At 44.9% G+C, this 23,217-nt stretch overlaps 1 protein-coding gene across 1 annotated transcript in view; it reads right to left on the reverse strand.

The window, feature by feature from the left end:
* ncam1a (neural cell adhesion molecule 1a) overlaps positions 1-23,217 on the reverse strand; it is a 189,550-nt gene that overhangs the window by 53,620 nt on the left and 112,713 nt on the right. The window contains exons 6-9 of the mRNA XM_038988472.1: positions 23,049-23,166; positions 21,569-21,729; positions 21,273-21,415; positions 42-71 (exon numbers count right to left, since the gene is read on the reverse strand). Of these exons, the coding sequence (XP_038844400.1) occupies positions 42-71; positions 21,273-21,415; positions 21,569-21,729; positions 23,049-23,166 (452 nt within the window). The remainder of the gene's footprint in view (positions 1-41; positions 72-21,272; positions 21,416-21,568; positions 21,730-23,048; positions 23,167-23,217) is intronic.

Raw genomic sequence — 23,217 nt, forward strand, 5'->3', positions numbered from 1 at the left:
GCACTGAATCTAGGATCTGGCTACGTGTTTAGTAGCCATACCTCGTACGTCTCAGGCCGAGTCCAAGAAGCCTTGAGGGGACAAACACCACACATGTTAGATGCTGCCAATGCAGGCTGGATTTGACCTGTAGCAGTCCAGTGAAATTAGCTCATGTCAAAACAAAAATGCATGAAATTGAATGAGAGAATACATGTTAGAAGCTTTACTCACACATTTAGATTGAACCATTTATTTTAGGTGATTAAACCCTCACAGTTGAACAACAGAGCCTAACACTGACCTAACATTTACTGTAGGTCTTCAGGCAAACTTAAGGCTATTACTTGAGCACAATATTGTTAAAGATTTCGCTTTAAAATTGCCCTCAAACATTATGCTATTATTACTTTCAACAGCTTAATCAATGCCAAGAGCTTCAGCTTTAAGTTGTTTGTCATGTTATCATCCCATCACAAGCAATAACAAAACAGCATCATCAACAACCAAAGGACAGACACTGGATACAGTTTCAAGGTTTGAAAATGATGAAAAAATGAATTTTTGAAGGGGGAATTTGTGATATTCTGTGACGAGGGGTGTCATGCCAACAGCATTCCTACATGGCTACTATTCAGGAGGAGACATGTCTGGGAGGGGGTGAAAGGCCACCTGCACAACGGGACATGCACGCTGACAAGTGATCAAATGCCAAACCATGGCGTCCTCTGTAATACATTATGGGAGGCTCTAAATCACTTTTCATGCAACTGCAGGGAAAGAGAAAGGCCATTGAGGCTAATTTTGAAAAAGTCGTTATGGGTAACGATTGGACTTCCTTTGCTAAATAGTAGCCAATATTGTTATCAGAATAATATACTGTACATCTTCATTATTACCTTTAGTCAGTGGCGACCCGTCATTCAGGGCGGGTGGGGCCGTCATTGACCCCACCAGTTTAGCAAAACATATATTTTTTAAAATATAGAATTTGGCCTATTTTGCATGTTATTTTGGTGTCACATGAGTTTGCAAACAATGTAAAACATGTTTTAATAATCCTTGAGTTAATAAAGCCACATACAAACATGTTCTCTTTCTTGCTCCAAAATGCAGGTGTTCCATCCTAGCTCAATGCTTTCTGTGGTGGAGAGGCAGCCAGCGAAAATACAGAGTGTAGGTGTTGGTAATATTCTCTAGTTGAGCCGTGATTGGCTCAGTGTTCTGTCACTCATGGGGACACTATGTCAACAATGAGTGGTTTGGAAGGAATCAGTGACCAACTGCGAGTGTTGCAAAGCAATTACTATTTTGCTTCCCCTGCCTGCTATTCGGTGGAGGAGGTGTGTGGTCCAAGTCTGGGTTTAAGGATTTAAAACATTGTCTGAAAGGGTGTCTTTTCCAAGCTTAAAGGGATAAACATTCATACGCAACACCATGGGTCAGAAAAGGTTGAATACATTGGTCATGCTGTCAATCCAGCATGACTTCTGCCACGTTCAAAACAACTTATTTATCCTACGGTTCTGACTTGATGTACAGGGAGAATACTGTAAGTACAGCTGAATTCTGTCACTATCCATTTCAAAAGTGCTGAACAAATAGGCATTTTGACTACGTTTGTCTTAGCTCGCTCATCTTCAATCAAAATTGCAGCTTGCCTCTTATCCACTCATCGTTTCCTTATGCCATAGTTTGTACATCTTAAATTGTTATATTGCTTATATACTGTAGGTCCATGTCATTAGTATCGTATTCATCATTTTAGGCAATGTTGGAATGATGCATTTCATTGTTTCGCTTACTTTGTGTGTTATAATTAGCTAATGTGGTTTTCACAAGGAGGGGATGCTATATAAATATTTGTGGGTCTGCAACCATGTTTGCCAGTGAGTCTCTTCCCATTCAAATATATGGTTCAGTAATTGACCCATGTATTTCCAGTTGAGATTGCAAGGGTTGTTTTGTTGGAGCAATGCGCTGACTATGCGTCAGTATATTGTCTATAAAAGTGGGCCCCCCTCTCTTCCTCCCCCTCCCCCACAGAGAGAGAGAGAGAGAAAGTTAAGGTCTCAACATCTTGCTGAATTTATCTGAACTAAAATGTCTGAATCTGTCGGTGTCCATTTTGAAAGTGCTGAACAAATAGGACTACGTCGTCGCTGCTCGTTTGCTTGCACTTGCTTATACTTAGAGATAAGTGCTAATGATAAGAACAAAGATTACGAATTCACTAAACATAAATTGAGTAATGTGTGTGTCTGGTTCACAAGTCAAAAATCATATCGGCATTTGTTATTATTGAAGGAGAATGTTCTTATCGAGTTACACAAATCCACAAGGAGTCAGTAGAAACCATATTTATTTAAACACGTCAGCCATATCAGCTAGTTTTTAATAAGTCAGTAAATGAGGTGAATTAACTGTTTCGCTGCCAGACGAGCTGAAAGGAAAGCTCTTCTGCCGGGACAGCTTTATTAGGCCATAACAGTTTGTCACTGTTATAGTGCAATTAATGTATTGTTTAAGAATAGTGTAGCGGCTTCGCTGGCACGCATCGGAAAAAAATTGCTCGAGTTTGCCCCACCAACTTTTATACCAATTAATGTCACACATTTAAATGAACACCCTTTCCAAACTTTTCTTTCTAAAATAATTTGTTATAGAACCCCTGAAGCTTGCTGCATTGAAAGATTGTCCAAAAACCTTCAACCTTGCCAGGTGGTTTTCATGCAAAACTGGGATCTATTCACAAGTCATTTGGACAGGGTGAGATTCAAAAAGCAGTCCCTTTTAGTTTGAGATACATTAGGAATCAATAGATTCATTCTTTGGTGGAAAATGACATTTCTGCCATTGTGTGTCATGATGAATATGCATTCGTAGTGTGTGGTCTCACAGACTTGATCCACAACTCTGATATATCAAAAGGGACATGAATGGAAGATGGAGCGAGGCAGAAGGGGACTAGTCCAATGATCGATGGCGGAATGACAATGAACCAATAGAATCTTTGAAAGCCTTTATCACAGGAACAGCAGGATTTTCCCATTACAGAGGGCGTTAAATCAAATCCTCTGTGACACTAGGAAAGGGGAAAAAGAAAGAGGCAGACAGATACAAAGTGGATAGACCCTGGCGTTACTGAGCGGTGATGAAGCAATGTTATCCAGGTGGATCATTCGTGTTAGGGGAGGACAGCGTTATACGAGTTTTACACCTAACTGGAAGGGAAGATGGGCCAGATATGACAATACAATCCAGAATATCAATTAAGTGACAATAAAGCTTTAATAGTCAGTAATATCATTATTATTAGAAAATCTGTTCAAATTATATGTGATAAATATAGCATGGTGGAACATCTCCAGTTATCTCCAGCAAGATATGGTTATGTGGTCATTGAAGGGAGTGTGAGCTGGTACAGCAGGTGTTCTGACACCCTCCCCCACCTCATCTAGATGGCTCTGGGGTGAAGTTTACCCTAGATACAGATCTAGGATCAGCTATCCCTCCCCTAATACTAACCTGAAACCATTAGTGAGGAAAATACAAAACTGACCCAAGATCAGAGTTGAGGAAACTTCACCCCCCATCATCATGATGTGCCTCCTTCACAGCCAGCCCGTTATAAAGCATTACCTCGCTACTTATTAGGGAGTCAAGCATGACCTTTTAGTGAGGGAAATGCTGCAGGACATTCACACATCCTCTTTAAACACCAAAGCCTCCAAAGCTACCGGTGCTGTCAAAGAAGCCAATAGAGCCCACCAATGTACGAAAGCTTCGAAAATGTATTATTCAAGCCTGGCAACCACTAGTCCCAGGTTAACTGAGGATAAATGTTAGGTTGGCAATTTGCTATCTATTCTGTGTTTGTTGGAATAGCAATGACTTGCAATTGCTTTTCATGATCCTTCAATAGGATAGATGGACATTTTACGTGTTCCTAACAAACTGTTATTTTGTTTGTTATTTTGTGTTATTTGTAACTTATTTTGTACATAATGTTGCTGCTACCGTCTCTTATGACCAAAAATAACTTCTGGACATCAGAACAGCGATTACTCATCACAAACTGGAAGAAGCTTTTTCCATTAACGAGTCCGACGAGAAGGATATACTGTTTTCCCGGGAACAGGCCCAAATCCCTGTCATTTGAGTGAAGAGAAGACGGGGAAAAAGCGGGCAGAGGTTGGGCTGCCTTTTGAGAATTCGTAGGCGAGCGAGTAAAACCCCACTGTCATCTGTTCTAATGGCAAACATGACATCATTGGAAAATGTGGTCCAATGCCTAAATGATCATTGGACCACTTTTTTATTGACCGAGTCACTGGTGCTTCCTGCTAAATGTGCAACCAGAGGGAAAACAAAAAACTCTAGACCCCCTTTACTCCACACACAGAGATGCGTACAAAGCTCTCTCCAATCAGCAAATCTGACGCATGTAAGCAGGAATCCGGAGGATAGAATTGTGGTCAGATTTGCCGATTGGAGAGAGCTTTGTACGCATCTCTGTGTGTGGAGTAAAGGGGGTCTAGAGTTTTTTGTTTTCCCTCTGGTTGCACATTTAGCAGGAAGCACCAGTGACTCGGTCAATAAAAAAGTGGTCAGATGAAGCAGATGCTAAGCTACAGGACTGTTTTGCTAGCACAGACTGGAAAATGTCCCAGGGTTATTCTGATGACATTGAGGAGTACACCACATCAGTCACTGGCTTCATCAATAAGTGCATCGATGACGTCGTCCCCACAGTGACTGCACGTACATACCCCAACCAGAAGCCATGGATTACAGGCAACATCCGCACTGAGATAAAATGGTAGAGCTGCTTCTTTCAAGGAGTGGGACACTAACCCGGAAGCTTATAAGAAATGCCCTCTGACGAACCATCACAGGCAAAGCATCAATACAGGACTAAGATTGAATCGTACTACACCGGCTCCGACGCGCATCGGATGAGGCAGGGCTTGCAAACTATTATAGACGACAAAGGGAAGCACAGCCGAGAGCTGCCCAGTGACTCGAGCCTACCAGACGAGCTAAATTACGTCTATGCTCGCTTCGAGGCAAGTAACACAAACATGGATGAGAGCATCAGCTGTTCCGGACAACTGTGTGATCACACTCTCCGCAGCCGATGTGAGTAAGACCTTTAAACAGGTCAACATTCACAAGGCAGCAGGGCCAGACGGATTACCAGGACGTGTACTCCAAGCATGTGCTGACCAACTGGCAAGTGTCTTCACTGACATTTTCAACCTCTCCCTGTCTGAGTCTAATACCAACATGTTTCAAGTAGACCACCATAGTCACTGTGCCAAAGAACACTAAGGTAAACTGCCTAAATGACTACAGACCCATAGCACTCATGTCAGTAGCCATGCAATGCTTTGAAAGGCTGGTCATGGCTCACATCAACACCATTATCCCAGAAACCATAGACCCACTCCAATTTGCATACTGCCTCAACAGATCCACAGATGCAATCTCTATTGCACTTCACACCTGGACAAAAGGAACACCTATGTGAGAATGCTATTCATTGACTGCAACTCAGCGTTCAACACTATAGTGCCCTCAAAGCGCATCACTAAGCTAAGGATCCTGGGACTAAACACCCCCCTCTGCAACTGGATCCTGGACTTCCTGACGGGCCGCTCCCAGGTGGCAAGGGTAGGTAACAACACATCCGCCATGCTGATCCTCAACACGGGGGCTCCTCAGGGGTGCGTGCTCAGTCCTCTCCTGTACTCCCTGTTCACTCATGACTGCATGGCCAGGCACGACTCCAACACCATCATTAAGTTTGCCGATGACACAACAGTGGTAGGCCTGATCACCGACGAGACAGCATATAGGGAGGAGGTCAGAGACCTGGCCGTGTGGTGCCAGGACAACAACCTCTCCCGCAACATGATCAAGACAAAGGAGATGATTGTGAACTACAGGAAAAAGAGGACCGAGCATGCCCCCATTCTCATCGACGGGGCTGTAGTGGAGCAGGTTGAGAGCTTCAAGTTCCTTGGTGTCCACATCACCAACAAACTAACATGGCCCAAGCACACTAAGACAGTCGTGAAGAGGGCAAGACAAAACCTATTCCCCCTCAGGAGACTGAAAAGATTTGGTTCTACAGCTGCACCATCGAGAACATCGTGACGGGTTGCATCACTGCCTGGTATGGCAACTGTTCGGCCTCCGACCACAAGGCACTACAGAGGGTAGTACGTACGGCCCAGGATATCACTGGCGCCAAACTGCCTGCCATCCAGAACCTCTATACCAGGCGGTGTCAAAGGAAGGCCCTAAAAATTGTCAAAGACTCCAGCCACCCTAGTCATAGACTGCCCTCTCTGCTACCACACGGAAAGCGATACCGGAGCACCTCAAAGAGGCTTCGAAACAGCTTCTAAGCCATAAGTCTCCTGAACACCTAATCAAATGGCTACCTAGACTATTTGCATTGCCCCCCTCACCCCTTTTACGCTGCTGCTACTCTGTTATTATCTATGCCTAGTCACTTTAACTCTACTTACATGTACATATTACCTCAATTGCCTCGACTGACCGGTGCCCCCGTACATTGACTCTGTATCGGTACCCTTTGTATATAGCCTCACTATTGTTATTTTACTGCTGCTCTTTAATTAGTTGTTACTTTTATTTCTTCTTATTTTTTCCATGTATTTTTAATTTTTTATACATTTTTTTAACTGCATTGTTGGTTAGGTCTAGTAAGTAAGCATTTCACTGTAAGGTCTACACCTATTGTATTTGGCGCATGTGACAAATAACATTTGATTTGATTTGTCCTGGACTATGACCAGTAGTGACGGGATGCAGTTCATGCCGCATACCATGACCCAGATGAGGTGCACACACACACAGGTAAGAATAGGAGGACCGACAGACACGGTCATCGAGGAACTGCGGGCAGTAACTGCGGGCAGTAATTGCGGGCAGTAACTGCGGGCAGTAACTGCGAGGGGCGGTATGGTACACCAGGACCAACCCAAGGCTGTACGTGGGCACAGAGAACCCGCAACGCCGGTCCTGAGTCCTGCCCAGCAGCCACTAGCTTCACAACCTCCGCCTGGCTATTGGTAGCACCCCAACGCCAGCACTTCAAGCCCTTGAGCACCAATGGATCGACCAACCACATCCTGAGCCCAGGACATTGCAGCAGCCTCAAATAGCTTGGGTGCCACAGTCGCCGGTCCAGCCGCCACTCACTTAGAGTGGCCATTGGCCCGCCAGCCAGTTCTAACTCCACTGGACTCCAGCATGTCCGGCAGTCACCAGTGTTCCAGCCAGTTCCTTTGCCAGCTACTAGGCCCAAACTGTCACCAGGACTCCAGCTTGTCTGGCAGTCGCCAATGCCACAACAGGTGCTCCAGCCAGTGCCCCCACCGGCTCCCAAGCCAGTTACTCGGCCTGTCAAACAGCCACCATCGGAGCCTAAGCAGGTTCAGTAGCTAGCTCAACATGCACCGCAGCCAGTGCCACCACGAGCGCCACCCGAGCCAGAAAAGCAGTTGTCAGTGCTGCAGACTGCCCTACGACCAACAGAGCTCCAGCAAACCGAGCCGTCGTCAGAGCTGCAGCCATACCAGCAAGCGCCAGCGCCCCACCTCCAGACTGCCAGCCAGACCTGCAGCCACAAGTGCACCTGAGCCAGCACCCCAACTATCACTCCAGTTAGTGTCACTCCTGGACCAGCCAACACCGGACTCAATTCCGGTGCTGGACCCTACACTGCCTGCAGCCCTTGCAGACCTGCTTGGCCTGGACATGACACTCAAACCAACTCTCCAACCAGAGTCCCACTCAGTGCCTCAGGTTCCAGCAGCAGATGAGCCTTCAGGCTGAGTCTATTGTCCTGCTGCAGAAGGCCAATTCACATCTATGTGTTAGGGACCAGGTTGCCAGGGGACAGAATCAGCTGACCCAGTCAGTCAATCAGTAGCCTGAGGTTGGAGACTCAAGTCTGCCCCTGAACTATTTAGTTGTTTTCAGGAGGGCAGGTTGAGACAACCTCTGTAAACTGTTGCCCTCCACTGACATCTGGACCCTATCCACATGGGCAATCCTGCCTCTGGACTCCTGACTGGTGTTTAATGTGCCTTTGACACACCCACTCTTCACTATAGGGTAAATCCATTTGAATTCAATCTCTTTTTGACAGCACCCCTTTTGCTTTAAACAACATTTTCCATACATGTTAGCCCATGGAAGAAGTGATGTCTCCATGTCTCCTGGTAGCGCCTCCATGCTCTGGACACTACGCTGACAGACACAGCAAACCTTCTTGCCACAGCTCGCATTGATGTGCCATCCTGGATGAGCTGCACTACCTGAGCCACTTGTGTGGGTTGTAGACTCCGTCTCATGCTACCACTAGAATGAGAGTACCGCCAGCATTCAAAAGTGACCAAAACATCCGTCAGGAAGCATAGGAACTGAGAAGTGGTCTGTGGTCACCACCTGCAGAATCACTCCTTTATTGGGGGTGTCTTGCTAATTGCCTATAATTTCCACCTTTTGTCTATTCCATTTGCACAACAGCATGTGAAATTTATTGTCAATCAGTGTTGCTTCCTAAGTGGACAGTTTGATTTCACAGAAGTGTGATTGACTTGGAGTTACATTGTGTTGTTTAAGTGTTCCCTTTATTTTTTTGAGCAGTGTATATCCACAGTAAAACGAGTCCTATATCGACATAACCTGAAAGGCCGCTCAGCAAGAAAGAAACCACTGCTCCAAAACCTCCATAAAAAAGCCAGACTATGGTTTGCAACTGCACATGGGGACAAAGATCGTACTTTTGGAGAAATGTCCTCTGGTCTGATGAAACAAAAATAGAACGGTTTTGCCATAATGACCATCGTTATGTTTGGAGGAAAAAGGGTGACCCTTGCAAGCTGAAGAACACCCTCCCAACCGTGAAGCACGGGAGTGGCAGCATGTTGTGGTGGTGCTTTGCTGCAGGAGTGACTGGTGCACTTCACAAAATAGATGGCATCATGAAGAGGGAAAGTTATGTGGATATATTGAAGCAACATCAAGACATCAGTGAGAAAGTTAAAGCTTGGTCGCAAATGGGTCTTCCAAATGGACAATGACCCCAAGCACATTTCCAAACCTATAGAGAATTTGTGGGCAGAACTGAAAAAGCGTGTGCGAGCAAGGAGGCCTACAAACCTGAGTCAGTTACACCAGCTCTGTCAGGAGGAATGGGCCAAAATTCACCCAATTTATTATGGGAAGCTTGTGGAAGGACACCCGAAACGTTTGATCCAAGTTAAACAATTTAAAGGCAATGCTACCAAATACTAATTGAGTGCATGTAAACTTCTGACCCACTGGGAATGTGATGAAATAAATAAAAGCTGAAATAAATAATTCTCTCTACTATTATTCTGGCATTTCACATTCTTAAAATAAAGTGGTGATCCTAACTGACCTAAAACAGGGAATTTTTACTAGGATTAAATGTCAGGAATTGTGAAAAATGTAGTTTAAATGTAATTGGCTAAAGTGTATGTAAACTTGACTTCAACTGTATAGAGTTCTCTGTGGAGAAACATGCTTTGAGATTCTATACAAGAAGTAGAGGGCAACTTTTCCAAGTGTTATTCAAGGGACAATTACTGACATACGGTGGAGTGAATCAGCCAGTCCCCTTATACCTATTACTTTTTTTTTACACAATTCAATCAGAATCGACCACTAACAGATGGCTTTAGAAAAGCCAACACCACCACCTGAATGCAGCAATAAGAGCACAACAATAGGCTTGAAATTAGGTTATTTGCCTTACTCTAAACACAGAACAGCGATAATGCCTTTCATTCTGACATCCTTGCATGATAGGAATATACCTAGAGACGGGCTATTCATATACAGTATTGATTCTGGTGTGTAATGTATCATTCTTTACTTTAGAACCGGAACCCCCAACAGGAGCTAGCCAGCTAACTAGCTACAAGCTAGTTGTCAGCTAGCCACTGCTAGCGGTCATCAGCTAACCTTTAGCCAGGACAACTCCTGCCAGTCTGTACAGCGTGTTTCAATCCAGAGTTTATCAGACTCCTTTTTCTCAATTTCACTGGATTCCTACCGCAACTCTGAACCTCTTCACCTGGATCATCGCAACTAGCTAGCTGCTATCCGATTGTCTTCTCCTGGCTAACGTCTCTGTTCCGAAGAAAGCACCAATTAGCCTGGAGCTAGCCTATGTTAGGCCCATCTCTCGGCTAGCTGAAGAGGTCCATCAGCCACTCCTTGGGCTACAATACCTATTTTGCCAATTGGCCTGGACCCCTTTTATTGCCGATACGGAGCCCCGCAGATCCATCACGACTGGACTGCCAATGTAATCTGCCTGAGGGTTTTTTTCAACAGGCTCCTTCATCGCGACGTCCCCTGAATGCCCATCTGCTAGCCTGCTATCTGCTGCCCACTAGCTGTCTAGAGCATACCGGACTGTTAGCTGAAGTGGTCCATCAGTCAATTTCTTGGGCTACTATACCTATTTTGCCAATTGGCCTGGACCCTTTTACTACACGGACCCCTGCTGATCCATCATGACTTGTCTGCCGACTTAACCGCACGAGGGTGCTACAACAACTATGATCACTCGGCTACGCATGCCTCTCCCTAATGTCAATATGCCTTGTCCATTGCTGTTTTGGTTAGTGATTATTGTCTTATTTCACTGTAGAGCCTTTAGCCCTGCTCAATATGCCTCAGCTAACCCTCCTGTCCCACCTCCCACACATGCGGTGACCTCACCTGGTTTAATTGATGTTTCTAGAGACAATATCTCTCTCATCGTCACTCAATGAATGGGTTTACCGCCACTGTATTCACATCCTACCATACCTTTGCCTGTACATTATGCATTGAATCTATTCTACCGCGCCCAGAAACCTGCTATTTTTACTCTGTTCCGAACATACTAGACGACCAGTTCTTATAGCCCTTAGCCGTACCCTTATCCTACTCCTCCAGTGTTCCTCTGGTGATGTAGAGGTTAATCCAGGCCTGCAGTGCCTTGCTCCACTCCCATTCCCCAGGCCCTCTCATTTGTTGACTTATGTAACCGTAAAAGCCTTGGTTTCATGCATGTTAACATTAGAAGCCTCCTCCCTAAGTTTGTTTTATTCACTGCTTTAGCACACTCTGCCAACCCGGATGTCCTAGCTGTGTCTGAATCCTGGCTTAGGAAGACCACCAAAAACCCTGAAATGTCCATCCCTAACTATAACAAGGGGGCGGAGTTGCAATCTACTGCAGAGATAGCCTGCAGAGTTCTGTATTACTATCCAGGTCTGTGCCCAAACAATTTGAGCTTCTACTTTTAAAAATCCACCTTTCCAGAAACAAGTCTCTCACCGTTGCCGCTTGCTATAGACCACCTTCTGCCCCCAGCTGTGCCCTGGACACCATATGTGAATTGATTGCCCCCCATTTATCTTCAGAGCTCGTGCTGTTAGGTGACCTAAACTGGGACATGCTTAATACCCCGGCCATCCTACAATCTAAGCTTGATGCCCTCAATCTCACACAAATGAACCTACCAGGTACAACCTCAAATCCGTAAACACAGGCACCCTCATAGATATCATCCTAACCACCCTGCCCTCCAAATACAACTCTGCTGTCTTCAACCAGGATCTCAGTGATCACCGCCTCATTGCTTAGTCCGTAATGGGTCTGCGGTCAAACGACCACCTCTCATCACTGTCAAATGCTCCCTAAAACACTTCAGCGAGCAAGCCTTTCTAATTGACCTGGCCCGGGTATCCTGGAAGGATATTGACCTCATTCCGTCAGTAGAAGATACCTGGTTATTCTTTAAAAGTGCTTTCCTCACAATCATAAATAAGCATGCCATATTACTTTTTTTTTAAACCAGGAACAGATATAGCCCGTGGTTCACTCCAGACCTGACTGCCCTTGACCGGCACAAAAACATCTTGTGGCGTACGGCATTAGCATCGAATAGCCCCTGCGATATGCAACTTTTCAGGGAAGTTAGAAACCAATATACACAGGCAGTTTGAAAAAGCTAGCCTTTGCTTTCCTAACAGAAATTTGCATCCTGCAGCACAAACTCCCAAAAATTCTGGGACACTAAAGTCCATGGAGAATAAAAGCACCTCCTCCCAGCTGCCCACTGCACTGAGGCTTGGAAACGCTGTCACCACCGATAAATTCACAATAATTGAGAATTTCAAAAAGCATTTTTCTACGGCTGGCCATGCTTTCCACCTGGCCAACCCTACCATGGTCAACAGACCTGCACCTCCCACAGCAACTTGCCCAAGCCTCCCCCATTTCTCTTTCACCCAAATCCAGATAGCTGATGTTCTGAAAGAGCTGCAAAATCTGGACCCCAACAAAACAGCAGGGCTTGACAATCTGGACCCTCTACTTCTAAAATTATCAGCCGAAATTGTTGCAACCCCTATTACTAGCCTGTTCAACCTCTCTTTCGTATCGTGAGAGATCCCCAAAGATTGGAACGCTGCCGTGATCATCTTCAAAAGGGGGAGACAATCTAGACCCAAACTGCTACAGACCTATATCTATCCTACCCTGCCTTTCTAAGGTCTTCGAAAGCCAAGTTAACAAACAGATCACCGACCATTTCGAATCTCACCGTACCTTCTCCGCTATGAAATCTGGTTTCCGAGCTGGTCATGGGTGCACCTCAGCCACGCTCAAGGTCCTAAACGATATCAAAACCACCATCGATAACAGAAAATACTGTGCAGCTGTATTCATCGACCTGGCCAAGGCTTTCGACTCGGTCAATCACCACATTCTTATCGGCAGACTCAACAGCCTTGGTTTCTCAAATGACTGCCTCACCTGGTTCACCAACTACTTCTCAGACTAAGTTCAGTGTGTCAAATCGGAGGGCCTGTTGTCCGGACCTCTGGCAGTGTCTATGTGGGTGCCACAGGATTCAATTCTCGGGCTGACTCTTTTCTCTGTATACATCAATGATGTCGCTCTTGCTGCTGCTGATTCTCTGATCCACCTCTACGCAGGCGACACCATTCTGTATACTTCTGGCCCTTCTTTGGACACTTAACCAACTTCCAGACGAGCTTCAATGCCATACAACTCTCCTTCCGTGGCCTCCAACTGCTCTTAAATGCAAGTAAAACAAAATGCATGCTCTTCAACCGATCGCTGCCCGCACCTGCACGCCCGTCCAGCATCACTACTCTGGATGGTTCTGACTTAGAATATGTGGACAACTACAAATACCTAGGTGTCTGGTTAGACTGTAAACTCTCCTTCCAGACTCACATTAAGCATCTCCAATCCAAAATTAAATCTAGAATCGGCATCCTATTTCGCAACAAAGCATCCTTCACTCATGCTGCCAAACATACCCTCGTAAAACTGACTATCCGGCCGATCCTTGACTTCGGCGATGTCATTTACAAAATAGCCTCCAACACTCTACTAAAAAATTGGATGCAGTCTATTACAGTGCCATCCGTTTTGTCACCAAAGCACCATATACTACCCACCACTGCGACCTGTATGCTCTCGTTGGCTGGCCCTCGCTTCATATTTGTTGCCAAACCCACTGGCTCCAAGTCATCTATAAGTCTTTGCTAGGGAAAGCCCCACCTTATCTCAGCTCACGGGTCACCATAGCAGCACCCACACGTAGCATGCGCTCCAGTAGGTATATTTCACTGGTCACCCCCAAAGCCAATTCCTACTTTGGCCGCCTTTCCTTCCAGTTCTCTGCTGCCAATGACTGGAACGAATTGCAAAAATCGCTGAAGCTGGAGACTCATATCTCCCTCACTACCTTTAAGCACCAGCTGTCAGAGCAGCTCACAGATCACTGCACATAGCCCATCTGTAAATAGCCTCATCCCCATACTGTTTTTTTTTTCTTCTCCTTTGCACCCCAGTATCTGTACTTGCACATTCATCTTCTGCACATCTATCACTCCAGTGTTTAATTGCTAAATTGCAATTATTTCGCCACTATGGCCTATTTATTGCCTTACCTCCATTATCTTACCTCATTTGCACACACTGTATATAGACTTTTTTCCTATTGTGTTATTGACTGTATGTTTGTTTATTCCATGTGTAACTCTGTTGTTGTTTTTGTCGCACTGCTTTGCTTTATCTTGGCCAGGTCGCAGTTGTAAATGAGAACTTGTTCTCAACTAGCCTACCTGGTTAAATAAAAAATAAATATCCTTCTGCTGAGCGCTTTAAGCTTTGTTCGGCAGTTGGAGTCCAACTGTAAAAGTATTATTCAAGGACATAAAAGGAGAACAGGAGCGTAACGCTGGGGGTGACAGAGATTCATAAATATATGTACACACACAATCTGGAACCAAATCTGCTCTTTGAAGAAAATGCTAATGCTGTTAATAAAAAGCACTGTCTTATTCACAAAGTATTTAACAATACCTTGCTTGTCAGGTGTCCATTTAAACGTCCAAGAGTTTAAGGTAATGACGTACAAACCAAACTATGACATGCAAAATAAGGTTTGCATGGGACATACTGACCTAGGGATTGAGTGGAAAATAAATAAATACTACTTTCCACTGAGTCCAATTGCATATAAAACCTATTTCCTCCCTCTAAAAAATGCCTTCTGCCCCAATCCTTCCATGGACCTCAAAGCCCCTTTAAAAAGTGCTAATGATTACTAAGAGTGCTGTTAGCAACACAGAGGAACTGCAGGGGTGCAAAGTAATTGCTGAGGGATTTGGTAAGACTTTGTCCTAGTAAGAGAGAGATCTAGAGAGAAAAAAAGATCAAAGCAGAGGAAGAGTGTGAAAGTGAGATTAAAAATTAGCTGAAGAGTGGGTAAAGACTTTCTCACCAATGTTGCTGCTACTCTACATCAGAACAGCGATTACTCACCTTGAATTGGACTAAGAATTTTTCTTTAAATGAGTCGGAGGAAAGGGATTTACTCCAGACACCCGAATAGGCCCTCATCCCCGTCCTTCGCAGGAGAAAGACGAAGGTTTTGTGGAAGGATCTCGGGGTGCCTTGTGAGGTTTAGACAACGAGTGGCTATCCTGCCTTTGCCATCGGTACTATTGGTCAACGTGCAATCGCTGGATAATAAAATGGACGAACTTAAAGCACGTATATCCTACCAACGGGACATTAAAAACGAATAACTTGTGTTACAGAGTCGTGGCTGAACAACGACATGAATAACACACAGCTGGCAGGTTATACACTGTACCGGCAGGATAGAACAGCAGCCTCTGGAAAGACAAGGGGTGGAGGTATATGTATATTTGTAAACAGCAGCTGGTGCACGATATCATCAACAAGTTTGCAGACACAACAATAGTGTGCTTGATTACCAACAATGATGAGACAGCCTACAGGGAGGAGGTTAGGGCACTCGGAGTGTGGTGTCAGGAAAACCTCTTACTCAACGGCAACAAAACAAAGGAGATGATCGGGGACTTCAGGAAACAGCAGAGGGAGCACCCCCCTATCCACATCGATGGGACAGTAGTGGAGAAGGTGGAAAGTAAAGTTCCTCGGCGTACACATCACGGACAAACTGAAAATGGTCCACCCACAAAGACAGTGTGGTGAAGAAGGCACAACAGCGCCTCTTCAACCTCAGGAGGCAGAAGATATTTGGCTTGTCACCTAAGACCCTAAAACTTTTACAAATGCACAATTGAGAGCATCCTGTCGGGCTGTATCACTGCCTGGTACGGCAACTGCACCGCCCACAACCGCAAGGCTCTCCAGAGGGTAGTGCGGTCTGCACAACGCATCACCGGGGGAAAACAACCTGCCCTCCAGGACACTGACAGCACCCAATGTCACAGGAAGGCCAAAAAGATCATCAAGGACAACAACCACCCGAGCCACTGCCTGTTCACCCCGCTACCATCCAGAAGGTGAGGTCAGGACAGGAGCATCAAAGCTGGGACCAAGAGACTGAAAAACAGCTTCCATAAACAGCCATCACTAAAACAGAGGCTGCTGCCTACATAGACTCAAATTATTGGCCACTTTAATAAATGATTCACTAATCACTTTAAATAACGCCACTTTAATAATGTTTACATATCTTACATTACTCATCTCATATGTATATACTGTATTTTATACCATTTACTGTATCTTGCCTATGCCGCTCAGCCATTGCTCATCCATATAGTTATATGTACATATTCTTATTCCATTCCTTTACATTTGTGTGTATGAGGTAGTTGTGGAATTGTTCAATTACTTGCTGATATTACTGCACTGTCGGAAATGGATGAACAAGCATTTCGCTACACTCGCATTAACATCAGCTAACTACAGTTGAAGTCAGACGTTTACATACACATTAGGCTGGAGTCATTAAAACTCGTTTTTCAACCACTCCACAAATTTCTTGTTAACAAACTATAGTTTTGGCAAGTCGGTTAGGACATCTACTTTGTGCATGACAAGTACTTTTTCCAACAATTATATGATAGCTTTAGAAGCTTCTGATAGGCTAATTGACATAATTTGAGTCAATTGGCGCTGTACCTGAGGCCTACCTTCAAACTCAGTGCCTCTTTGCTTGACATCATGGGAAAAGCAAAAGAAATCAGCCTCAGAAAAAAATGTTAACCTCCACAAGTCTGCTTCATCCTTGGGAGCATTTTCCAAATGCCTGAAGGTACCACGTTGATCTGTATAAACAATAATACGCAAGTATAAACACCATGGGACCACGCAGCCGTCATACCGCTCAGGAAGGAGACACGTTCTGTCTCTTAGAGATTAACGTACTTTGGTGTGAAAAGTGCAACTCAATCCCAGAACAACAACAAAGGACCTTGTGAAGATGCTGGAGGAAACAGGTACAAAAGTATCTATATCCACAGTAAAACGAGTCCTATATCTGTCACGGCCGTCGAAAGAACTGGACCAAAGCGCAGCGTGGTGAGCATACATATTCCTTTTTAATAGAATGACGCCGACAAAACAATAAACAATACAAAAACGACCGTGAAGCTTAAGGGCTATAGTGCCACAAACAAAGACAACTTCCCACACAGAAAGTAGGGAAAAGGGCTGTCCCTGATTGAGAACCATACCAGGCCAAAACAAAGAAATACAAAACCATAGAAAATAGAACATAGAATGCCCACCCAAATCACACCCTGACCAAACCCAAAATAGAGACATGAAAAGCTCTCTAAGGTCAGGGCGTGACAATATTGACATAACCTGAAAGCCCGTTCAGCAAGGAAGACGCCACTGCTCCAAAACCGCCATAAAAAAGCACATGATCGTACTTTTTGGAGAAATGCCCTCTGGTCTGAGGAAACAAAAATATAACTGTTTGGTCATAATGACCATTGTTATGTTTGGAAGAAAAGGGGGAGGCTTGCAAGCCGAAGAACACCATCCCAACCGTGAAGCACAGGGGTGGCAGCATCATGTTGTGGGGTTGCTTTGCTGCAGAAGGGACTGGTGCACTTCACAAAATAGATGGCATCATGAGGCAGGAAAATTATGTGGATATATTGAAGGGACAATGACCCCAGCATACTTCCAAAGTTGTGGCAAAATGGCTTAAGGACAAAGTCAAGGTATTGGAGTGGTAATCACAAAGCCCTGACCTCAATCTTACAGAAAATTTGTGGGTAGAACTGAAAATGCGTGTGCGAGCAAGGAGGCCTATAAACCTGACTCCGTTACACCAGCTCTGTCAGGAGGAATGGGCCAAAATTCACCCAACTTATTGTGGGAAGCTTGTGGAAGGCTACCCGAAATGTTTGACCCAAGTTAAACAATTTAAAGGCAATGCTACCAAATACTAATTGAGTGTATGTAAACTTGTGACCCACTGGGAATGTAATGAAATAAATAAAAGCGAAAATAAATCATTCTCTCTACTATTATTCTGACATTTCACATTCTTAAAATAAAGTGGTGATCCTAACTGACCTAAGACAGGGAATTTTTAATAGGATTAAATGGCAGGAATTGTGAAAAACTGAGTTTAAATGTATTTGGCTAAGGTGTATGTAAACTTCTGACTTCAACTGTATGTGTATGTGACCAAAAACATTTTATATCTAAGGAAGTCTCAAAAATAACTCTAGACCACCTTTACTTCATACAAGGAGACACGTACAAAGCTCTCCCTCGCCCTCCATTTGGCAAATTTGAACATAATTCTATCCTCCTGTTTCCTGCTTATAAGCAAAAACTAAAGCAGGAAGCACCAGTGACTCGGTCAATAAAAAAGTTCTCAGATGAAGCAAATGCTAAGCTACAGGACTGTTTTGCTAGCAGAGACTGGAAAATGTTCTAGGGTTTTTCCGATGACATTGAGGAGTACACCACAGTCACTGGCTTCATCAATAAGTGCATCGATGATGTCGTACCCACAGTGACTGTACATACATGCCCCAACCAGAAGCCATGGATTACAGGCAACATCCGCACTGAGATAAAAGGGTAGAGCTGCTTCTTTCAAGGAGTGGGACACTAACCCGGAAGCTTATAAGAAATTCCCTCTGACGAACCATCACAGGCAAAGCATCAATACAGGACTAAGATTGAATCGTACTACAGCGGCTCCGACGCGCATCGGATGTGGCAGGGCTTGCAAACTATTACAGACGACTAAGGGAAGCACAGCCGAGAGCTGCCCAGTGACTCGAGCCTACCAGACGAGCTAAATTACGTCTATGCTCGCTTCGAGGCAAGTAACACTGAAACATGGATGAGAGCATCAGCTGTTCCGGACGATTGTGTGATCACACTCTCCGCAGCCGATGTGAGTAAGACCTTTAAACAGGTCAACATTCTCAAGGCCGCAGGGCCAGATGGATTACTAGGACGTGTACTCCGAGCATGCGCTGACCAACTGGCAAGTGTCTTCACTGACATTTTCAAACTCTCCCTGTCTGAGTCTGTAATACCAACATGTTTCAAGCAGACCACCATAGTCACTGTGCCCAAGAACACTAAGGTAACCTGCCTAAATGACTACAGACCCGTAGCACTCATGTCAGTAGCCATGCAATGCTTTGAAAAGCTGGTCATGGCTCACATCAACACCATTATCCCAGAAACCATAGACCCACTCCAATTTGCATACTGCCTCAACAGATCATGCAATCTCTATTGCACTTCACACCTGGACAAAAGGAACACCTATGTGAGAATGCTATTCATTGACTACAGTTTAGCATTCAACATCATAGTGCCCTCAAAGCTCATCACTAAGCTAAGGATCCTGGGACTAAATGCCTCCCTCTGCAACTGGATCCTGGACTTCCTGACGGTCGCCCCCAGGTGGTAAGGGTAGCTTACAACACATCCGCCACACTGATCCTCAGGGATGCGATCAGTCCCCTCCTGTACTTCCTGTTCACTCATGACTGCACGGCCAGGCACGACTCCAACACCATCATTAAGTTTGCCGATGACACAACAGTGGTAGGCCTGATCACTGACAATGACGAGACAGCCTATAGGGAGGAGGTCAGAGAGCTGACCGTGTGGTGCGAGGACAACAACCTCTCCCTCAACGTGATCAAGACAAAGGAGATGATTGTGGACTACAGGAAAAGGAGGACCGAGCATGCCGCCATTCTCACGTACGGGGCTGTAGTGGAGCAGGTTGAGAGCTTCAAGTTCTTTGGTGTCCACATCACCAACAACTAACAAGGTCTAAGCACACCAACACAGTCTAGAAGAGGGCACGACAAAACCTATTCCCCCTCAGGACGCTGAAAAGATTTTGCATGGGTCCTCAATCATCAAAAGGTTAAACAGCTGCACCATCAAGAGCATCCTGATGGGTTGCAACACTGCCTGGTATGGCAACTGTTCAGCCTCCAACCACAAGGCACTACAGAGGGTAATGACTACGGACCAGCCATCCAGGACCTCTATACCAGGTGGTGTCAGAGGAAGGCCCTAGAAATTGTCAAAGACTCCAGGCACCCTAGTCATAGACTTCTCTGCTACCGCACGGCAAGCGGTACCAGAACGCCAAGTCTAGGTCCATGAGGCTTCTAAACACCTACCCCCAAGCCATAAGACTCCTAATAAAATGGCTACCCAGACTATTTGCATTCCCCCCCCTTTTACACTGCTGCTACTCTGTTATTATCTATGCATAGTCACTTTAATAACTCTACCTACATGTACATACTACCTCAATTGCTTTGACTGGCCGGTGCGTACCCCCTGTATATAGCATCGCTATTGTTATTTTACTGCTTCTCTTTAATTACTTTTTTTGTGGTATTTTTTTTAAACTTCATTGTTGGTTAAGGACTTGTAAGCATTTCACTGTAAGGTCTACACTTGTTGTATTTGGCGCAAGTGACATAACATTTGGTTTGATGACTGAATATTGATGAGAGCTGTTAGCAGTTGTCGATGGATATTGCTTGACTGTTTGGATGAGAAAACATGAAATGATGGAAAGCAACTGCTGCGGAATTACTAATTACCTTAAATATGCTGAGATGCAGCTGCACCTGGGGTTCAGCGATTGCTGCTGCATTTCTTTCATTGTTTGAGTATACAATGACTTGGAATGGCTGGTAGTAAAGGGATATGACAGCATTCCGGTGCAACGTCAGATAGGACCATTCCCTGAAACACGTGCCTCGAAATGAACACTGGTTCAGACGTGGTGGTTTAAGGGCTTTCAAAGACAATCAAAAGCTTGGTTTTCAATCCCAAAATGTGAACTGCACCACAAGAGGTGGGGGGGATTTGAGTGCAATCTATGCATTCACAGTGACTATGCAAACAGCAAAATCAAACTACCGAACCCTGATAAGATCAGAAGTTAAGCGGGTCAAAAAGTTACAGGAATTCGAGCGGATGACCGGATTTGCATCTGTTCGATTATATCAGATTTTTTTTCAATCAAATCTGGGTGGATATACTGTACAGTATATAGTCACAACAACCCAACATATATAGAGTTTCATTACCTGACCATTTGAATATCATACCTGGTAATTCTTGTTTAGAGAAACCAATGCATGAAACCATCAGGACAGATTAGTACATATCCACTGGCTTTTAATGTTGGACTTGCTCAATTTAATTTTGAACAGGTTTTGTATAATGCCATGAATGAAATAGAGCTGTGCTTGCTTTTTAGGTTTCCTATCAATATTCAGAACAGTGATGGATCGGTCAGTAGTTGGCACTCTGAGTGACATACCCTGTCCACCACAGCTCAGGCCCCTGGTTGCAAGCCTCCCCTGGTCCCCAGACACCAGTACCTGCTCTCCCTCTGTGAAGATCCTGCGACCAAAGCTCCAGGTGATGGTGGGGGTGGGGTCTCCTGAGGCCTCGCAGGTCAGGGTGATCTGCTCCTCCAGCTCTGATGCAGTCTGGTTGACCAGGTAGGTGATCTTAGGTTGCACTAGAGAAGGTAAAAAATACAATAAATTGATGGATGACAATGGAATACATTGCTTGTATGCACATTGCTATAGTAAAACCAATAAAACCAATTCTAAAGCCCAAAAACACAACATTCTTTTACCACAGTTAATAGTAATTATTTTGCTCTTACCGAACACATTCAAGCTGACTTCCTCCTCTTTCTCCCCGGCCTTGTTCCGGGCGATGCATGTGTAATCTCCTTCATCCACTTTCTTGACATCCTTTATTATCAGCTCCGAGCCGTCGTTGTTCAGGCCGTACTTATCGTCCGATTCAAGGACAATGTTGTTACTGAGGGGGGAAAGGCAGAAATGCAGAGTTCACGTCACTGATGTCTGTCTCCACAGCATGAAGGTAAAAATAGTCGTCTTCACTCTGAGAGTATGATCTTTTTGGGGGCCGTATCTCAGTAGATCAGCTGGTAAACAAAAGGCCTGGCTCAGAACCATAATGTCACGTTGGCATGAAGAGATTCGGGAGACAGGTGCAGGGAACACGTAATAGTTTTTTTTATTATACCCCAAATTACAGCATGCCGTGTAAAGGCACGGGGACGAAGACCAAATAAACAAGTAACAAAAACACAGGGTTGAAACTCAGAGTGAGGACCTTCAATAAATAACACACGGGACGAGACCCGTAATCATCTGCACAATCCACAAGGGCACGAAAGCCAAAACACACAGCACAGGTACTCACACGCACCAACGGACAATGTAACAATAAATTGACAGCACCATGGTGAACAGAGGGCACATCTATACAAATACAATCACTGGGAATAGCGGCAAGGTGTGCGCAAGGAAAGTTCCAGAGGGATCCGTGACACATAAAACCAATGTCTTTAGAGCTACTGACCAGACATCCAGGACAGAAATCAAAAAGCTTTTGTCTTTGTTTCTCTGGCTATGCTTTGTTACCATAGCTCCATCATGGCTGTTTTACAAAGGGACTACATCCATAGGATGGTGATACACTGTATGATGTCAAGTTGAGGAATTTCTTCGGCACTCTTGACCGAGCACTCTCTTTGAACCATGACATGCCTGAGCCTCCCTTGAACTCTAAATCAGATGTGCACACACTGAGTTTGGACTGCGGTCCCACATCTGTATGCTTCTAAGAGCTTCAATCCTGAAGAAGCCTCTAAGGGACACCAAATGACAGGCCTGTCAACGGCCAGGAAATAAATAAAAAAATGTTAGGAGTTTCTGCCCCCCTACTCCCTCCCTTCACCCTACCTCGCTTGTCTCCTTCCTCCTCTGGCGAGGCCTAGCCCTAATCGGATGCATCTCCTCATCCTCCTATCCTTCTCATTCGTTTACACTCCAAGAGGAGCTAGAGAAGCAGTGTTGGAATTATTCACATACTATACTAGAGGGCCCATTGTGTCAACAGTTATGCTGAGGATATATCAAACAAATGAGCTTTGGCCATCTTCAAGGTACTACATAAATATAATTCAATACTGTTGACCATCCTCTTATCATGAGAATGCTAACCAAAAAGATTAGAAAAAAGTTAAAATAAACGGCCCTTATTCACTTCACAGTCACAACAAGCCAGTTTGTTTATGCTCATTAAAAGACAAGGTGGTCGGTGTGACGTACCGGGCCCAGGTGACTGTGGGTTCAGGGAAGCCGTCAGCGTCACAGGCCAGCATCACAGACTGGTTGACGTCCGCCGTGGCATTCACCTCCGACTGCCTGGTGCGGATGCTAGGGAGCACTGAAACACAGACAGACATGGATACAAGCATTATTCAAAGATACAGCGGTC

This window comes from Salvelinus namaycush, chromosome 3 (genome assembly GCF_016432855.1).
Source record: "Salvelinus namaycush isolate Seneca chromosome 3, SaNama_1.0, whole genome shotgun sequence".
In the NCBI taxonomy this organism is placed as follows: domain Eukaryota; kingdom Metazoa; phylum Chordata; class Actinopteri; order Salmoniformes; family Salmonidae; genus Salvelinus; species Salvelinus namaycush.